This window comes from Pongo pygmaeus, chromosome 20 (assembly GCF_028885625.2).
Source record: "Pongo pygmaeus isolate AG05252 chromosome 20, NHGRI_mPonPyg2-v2.0_pri, whole genome shotgun sequence".
In the NCBI taxonomy this organism is placed as follows: Eukaryota; Metazoa; Chordata; class Mammalia; order Primates; family Hominidae; genus Pongo; species Pongo pygmaeus.
The window spans coordinates 56,927,593-56,933,914 of NC_072393.2; the positions used below are offsets into that span (position 1 = coordinate 56,927,593).

Genomic DNA, 6,322 nt, shown 5'->3' on the forward strand with positions numbered 1-6,322 from the left:
ACCTGTACAATATTTAGGTCTCACGAGCCAGGTTCATGTACTTCAACATTCAGCGACCCTGAACGTCACATTTTGTGGTCTCTGAAGATAATTAGGAACTAGATTCCTGCAGCCTCAATGGTAAACCCATAGGCTTCCAACAGGTTGTCCTGGCTTTTTGGTAAAATTGAGGCAGCTCAGAGTTCCAGCCTCTGCTGTACATCAGGGACCTGGCTAAGAAAAGGACAGTATTTGCCTTTTTGCCATGGCTACCAGGAAGCCCAGAACTAAATCTTTTTTTTTTTTCTGAGATGGAGTCTTGCTCTGTCACCAGGCTGGAGTGCAGTGGTGTGATCTCGGGTCACTACAACTCCTGCCTCCTAAGTTCAAGCGATCCTCCCACATCACCCTCCCAAGTAGCTAGGATTACAGTCATGTGCCACCATGCCTGGCTAAATTTTTTAAGTATTTTTAGTAGAGATGGGGTTTCACCATGTTGGCCAGGCTGGTCTTGAACTCCTGACCTCAAGTGAGCCGCCCGCCTTGGCCTCCCAAAGTGCTGGGATTACAGGTGTGAGCCACCGTGCCCAGCCCAGAACTAAATCTTAAAGAAAATGCCATTCTTGGTAATCTAGTGTCTGTTAGGTCCTTTAACTGGGATCCAGAGATAGAGGGTATTTACTCAGTGCCAGACACGATTTTAATCAGTTCAGATGAATCATCTCATTTAATCCTCACAACAGCCCTTTGAAATCAGCAATAAGATGGTCTCATTTTACAAATGAGGAAACCAAGGCCAAGTGAGATTGGGCCTCTTGTTGAAGATCACGCGAGTGGTCATGTGTGTTGAATGAATGGAGCCCTGCTTCAAGCCGCTTCTCCTCACCTAGGGATCGGGGTGGTGGGTGAAAAGGAACAGTGTACAGTGTCTCTGGGTTTCTCTTTGACCCCAGAAAAAAGTCACAGAAATTCCTACAGAGAAACTTGGATCAGTGCTTTGTTATCTTGGCGTTAAACAGGTGACCTTGAGCGCCAGCTTTGTCCTCAGGTGGGACAAGTCCTTGGCTAACATCTGGGCCTTGGACTTGGGGTCTTGGGGGATGGCTCCGTTCTGTTCCATGTCAGGCGGGGCTACTGGCCAGCTGTGGGGGCTTCTGCTCAGTCAGGGGCACAGGAGATAGGCCAGAATAGTCAGTTCCTCTTCATGGTTTCCCTGATCCACTCCAAGTAGTGGCAGACTTTGGTATAGACACCAGGCTTGGTGGTGTTGTCACAAGGGACGTCACCCCAGGACACAATGCCCTGCAGGATGCCCCCACAGACCAGGGGTCCCCCAGAGTCACCCTGTGGGGAAAAGAGGGGGTCTCAGGTTGAGTGAAACCTCCTGGATTCATTCTCACCCTAATCACCATTTGCAGTCTCACCCCAAACCCAATCCATCCCCATCCCAGGGAACCCCAACCCAACTCAACTCAATACAGCCCAGTGTATCCCAAACAGAGCCAGCCCAGCCCCAACCCCAATTCAACACAGCTCAATACAACTCACCCAACCTATGTCCAATCTCACCCCCATGCAACTCCAGTGCAACTGAACTAAGTTAAATCCAACTCAGCCTACATCCTCACCATTCAAAATCAAACCAAACCCATGCCCATCTCAAAATCTAATCTCAATCTTCATGTCTTCTGCATTCCAAACAAAATCTATCTCATCCGAATTCAACCCTGACGTATTTCCCACCCAGAATCAAACCAAACCATTCCCATTCTCAACCCCAACCCATGCCATCTCAAACTATCACATTATCCACCTCGAACAATGCAATCCCCACCTATAACCCCAACTCCAACCTCACCCCTATTCTAACTTTTCCTACTCCATCTCCAAGCCTAACCCTAGCATCTTCTCTGGCCCAAAGCAAAGAAAATCCAACCCCATCCAGACTCCCACACATGTCCCCATCCCTCTTCTTCCGCCTGATGGCCCCTCTGGGCTCTGACCTCACAGGATTCTGCGCCTCTGCCCTCCGCGCCTGCACACACCATGGTGTTCGTCAGGCGCCCTGGGTAGCTCTTGTCACAAGATGTGTCCGAGATAATGCTGATGTTGGCACAATGCAACGTATCTGGGAGACTCACTGGGGAAGACAGTGGACTTGGAGCAGATCCATAAATTCCGGCCCTTGTCCCCTCCGCCCAAGAGCCCCGGAGCATAGGATTCCTTGAGGCCTCGCATCCAGCTCCATCCTTTCACGCACCTTGAGACTGGGGGCTCCCGGTGGTCCCAGGCTCGTTGTGGGACACCAGGCCCCAGCCAGACACCACACAGGCCTCCCCCGGGTGGGGGCAACGCGTAGGTAGCACCGCGGGGCGCACCTGGGGGGTCAGGCGTGCGGGCTGGACTAGACGCAGCAACATGATATCGTGGCGGTGGCTGCGCGCTTCGTAGCGCGGGTGTGGAATGACCCGAGACGCGGTCCGTAGTTGCTCTGGGCCATCGCGCTTGCGCAGGTTATGCTCTCCCAGGCGCACTCTCATGAAGCTGTGCGGGCGAGTGGTTTTCCCGCCAGTGGAGTGCGGGCCAGTGGTTACCCGCAAGTAGAGGACAGAAAGATCAAAGAGTGGGCAGCCCGAGGTCCCCCGATCCTTTAGAAATCTCGACATCCCATTACCTTTTCCCAAGACCCTGAAGCCAATGGTTCCAGCCCCTGCTCCTCAAGGACCAACGAGTCTGAAGTCAGGCACACTCCTAGAACTCGATCCCCTCCAACTACTCCCAGCCCCCTCCTGGTCTGTCCCCGAATCCAGGATTCTCATATCCCTAGAACTGAGGCTCAAAAGCTGGAACTAGTCTTCTCCTTCCTCCTTCAGAGATCGAAGGCTTTGAAACACACACTCACCCCTCACTCAGGGGCTTGACATCCAGCCTCCTCGTCTTTCAGAACCCGGGAGTTCTGGCGTCTGCCTCCGTCTTTCCCCAAACCTAGGAGCTCTTCCCCTCCACCAGGCTCCCTCAGGACCCTGAGCCCCTGCCTTCATACCGGCTTTGGCAGTGGGCAGCAGACAGCACCCAGTGTGGGGAGATGAGGGAAGCGCCACAGTTAAAGCGTCCACGCTCGTAGAGGGCCACTTGCCATGGCTGGGAGTGGGGTGCACACTCGTCACCTTCCAGCAACTTGTCACCATCCTGGGCTGCTAGGAGAAGGGGTAGAGGATGCCTGAGGACAGGGACGTTTGCATTGCCTCCTACACCTTCCTTGCACCCTGCCCTAACTACTATATGCCTATGCCCCTATGCCTTTCCCCTAACTTCTCAAGACACCCTGCCCTGTTTTTTTTTTTTTTTTTTTTTTTTTTTTTTTTTTTTTTTTTGAGACGGAGTCTCACTCTTTTGCCCAGGCTGGAGTGCAGTGGCATGATCTCAGCTCACTGCAACTTCCGCCTCCTGGGTTCAAGTGATCCTCCTGCCTCAGCCTCCCGAGTAGCTGAGGTGCCCGCCACCACACCTGGCTAATTTTTGTATTTTTAGTAGAGACGAGGTCTCACCATGTTAGCCAGGGTGGTCTCAAACTTCTGACTTCAAATCCTCTGCCCGCCTCAGCCTCCCAAAGTGCTGGGATTACAGGTGTGAGCCACCACTCTCCGCCTGCCCTGTTGTTTATTTACAACCGCTGCCTGTTTTCTCCACAACTCTAGCCCCCATCCCATTTGCTATAAGACTCTGGGAGAGAGAAGAAGGGGAACAGACCAGAGGGCAAGAAGTCCTCTGTGGTTGGGGGTGGAGACAGGGGCACTGGATACAGGTTCAGACAGGTGGTCACTTGAAACCAGTCATTCACGGTCACCAAATTGTCACAGACGTCAAACACATGTGGCCACTCAGTATGTGTGACACAGCCTTGGCCCTAGAGTCTGGACATGTCAGCCAAATTCAGTGTGTCCCAGCCAAATTCAGTATGAGTCCTAGATGTGGCCATACAAGGTCATGGACATGCATACATGCACATCCAGCTTCCAAACTTAGGTACAGCTATGGACAGGACTGGAAGCTGAAAGTCACTTGCACGCACATGGGTTGCAGCTTCAAGCATCACAGCACAGGCCGGGCATGGTGGCTCATGCCTGTAATCCCAGCACTTTGGGAGGCCGAGGCGGGTGGATCACCTGAGGTCAGGAGTTCGAGACCAGCCTGGCCAATATGGTGAAAACCTGTCTGTAATAAAAATACAAAAAATTAGCAGGGCATGGCGGCGGGTGCTTGTAATCCCAGCTACTCTGGCAGCTGAGGCAGGAAAATCGCTTGAACCTGGGAGGCGGAGGTTGCTCCATTGCACTCCAGCCTGGGTGACAAGAGTGAAACTCCATCTCAAAAAAAAAAAAAAAAAAAAAAAGAATCACAGCACAGATGTTCATATGTGTATATGAATATGAATGGTTAAGACATGAATACAGGAATACAGACACACACACACGCACGCACAAACACACACAGAATTGGATATTGTTCAGACCTAAATTCAACATCTCTGGTGTGAGTCTTGGCATCCAGTGTCACAGACACTTGCATACAGGATCTGGACAAAGAAGGATCCTTAAGCCTGGATTCGAATGTACTAGCTGTGAAACTTTGAGTAAGTTATTTGACCTCTCTGTGCCTCTGTTTCGTCATCTGTAAAATGAGGATTGTTGTAAGGATGAGGTAGAAATGTGTACGTGTGTGTGTGCATGTGTGTATGTGTGGTGAGTGATACCTAGCTCTTGTAGCTACTTAATAAATATTAGTTGTTTTTTGCAAATGACACCTGGATTTAGTCATAGGGACATACATGTGAAAGTTCAGGTCCATCCTGAAGATGGCCAAAATAAGTCAGACATCTGCACAGAATTACATATAATAAATAGTCAAGGTTGGCCAGGTGCGGTGGCTCGCGCCTGTAATCCCAGCACTTTGGGAGGCCAAGGCCGAGGCGGGCGGATTACCTGAGGTCAGGAGTTTGAGACCAGCCTGGCCAACATCATGAAATCCCGTCTCTACTAAACAACAACAACAACAACAACAAAAAAACCAAAAAACAGAAATTAGCCAGGCATGGTGGTGCGTGCCTGTAATTCTAGCTACTCGGGAGGCAGAGGCAGAATTGCTTGCACCTGGGAGGCAAAGGTTGCAGTGAGCCGAGATTGCACCACTGAACTCCAGCTTGGGTGACAGAGCGAGACTCCGTTTCAAAAACAAAAAACAAAAAAACCCGTCAAGGTTAAAACTGTGATTCACCCACAAGACATTTTGTAGAGTTAGAGCTGCAGACACCAACCCAGAAGGCCAACACTCAGATGGGGACTTGCTGTCTGGGGCAGCACCCACACACGGGGCTGGGCATTCAAGGTCAAAGACATGCAGCTGCAGCCAGAGGCAGCCAGGACAGGACATATTTATCCATCTCTAGATCAGCCCTCAAGCCATATCTGTGGAGTCACTGATTGGGTTTCACATACGGGGATCTGGTTCATGCATGTGGAGAGGATGTGAACATACAGGGCCTTGTATACCCACTGCACACGTGCATGTCCACACACACACACACCACACACACACACCACACACACACCACACACACCCGCACACACACCACACACACAACACACACACCACGCGACACACACCACACACACACACCACACACACCACACACATACACACACACCACACACACCACACATACACCACACACACACACCACACACACATACACACACACCACACACCACACACACACACACCACACACACACCACACACACACACACCACACACACATCCACACACACATCCACACACCACACACACCACACACACCACACACACACACCACACACACACACCCCACACACACACCCCACACACATACACACACCCCACACACCCCACACACACACACCACACACACCACACACACATCACACTCACACACACCACACACATCACACACACGCACACACACCACACACACCACACACACACACCACACACACACCACACACACCACATACACACACCACACACACACACCACACTCACACACACCACACACACCACACACACCACACACACACATACACACACACCACACACACACCACACACACCACACACACACGCACACACACAACACACACACCACGCACCACACACCACACACACACACACCACACACACATACACACACCACACACACACGTCCACACACACCACACACACCACACACACATACACACACACCACACACATCACACACACACACACCACACACACACGCACACCCACACACACCCACACACACCCCAC

At 51.4% G+C, this 6,322-nt stretch overlaps 2 protein-coding genes across 2 annotated transcripts in view; both read right to left on the reverse strand.

Moving 5' to 3' along the window:
• The window catches only part of KLK1 (kallikrein 1), a 57,467-nt gene that overhangs the window by 5,552 nt on the left and 45,593 nt on the right, over window positions 1–6,322 (reverse strand). The window lies entirely within an intron of this gene.
• Window positions 793–3,684, reverse strand: KLK15 (kallikrein related peptidase 15). The gene is made up of 5 exons (XM_054466150.1): window positions 3,648–3,684; window positions 3,023–3,176; window positions 2,240–2,523; window positions 1,983–2,119; window positions 793–1,323 (listed from the first exon to the last, which is right to left on the reverse strand). The coding sequence occupies exons 1-5, from the start codon at window positions 3,682–3,684 to the stop codon at window positions 1,171–1,173; spliced, it is 765 nt and encodes a 254-aa protein (XP_054322125.1). The 3' UTR covers window positions 793–1,170.

Excerpts from the sequence above, each read along its gene's own strand:
- KLK15 (XM_054466150.1), bottom strand. The coding sequence starts at position 3,684 with ATGGGGGCTAGAGTTGTGGAGAAAACAGGCAGCGGTT. Across the intron at positions 3,177-3,647 it reads GGAGAAAACAGGCAGCGGTT|CAGCCCAGGATGGTGACAAG; the intron begins GTAAATAAACAA and ends CCCTTCTCCTAG. Across the intron at positions 1,324-1,982 it reads GAGGCGCAGAATCCTGTGAG|GGTGACTCTGGGGGACCCCT; the intron begins GTCAGAGCCCAG and ends TTTTCCCCACAG.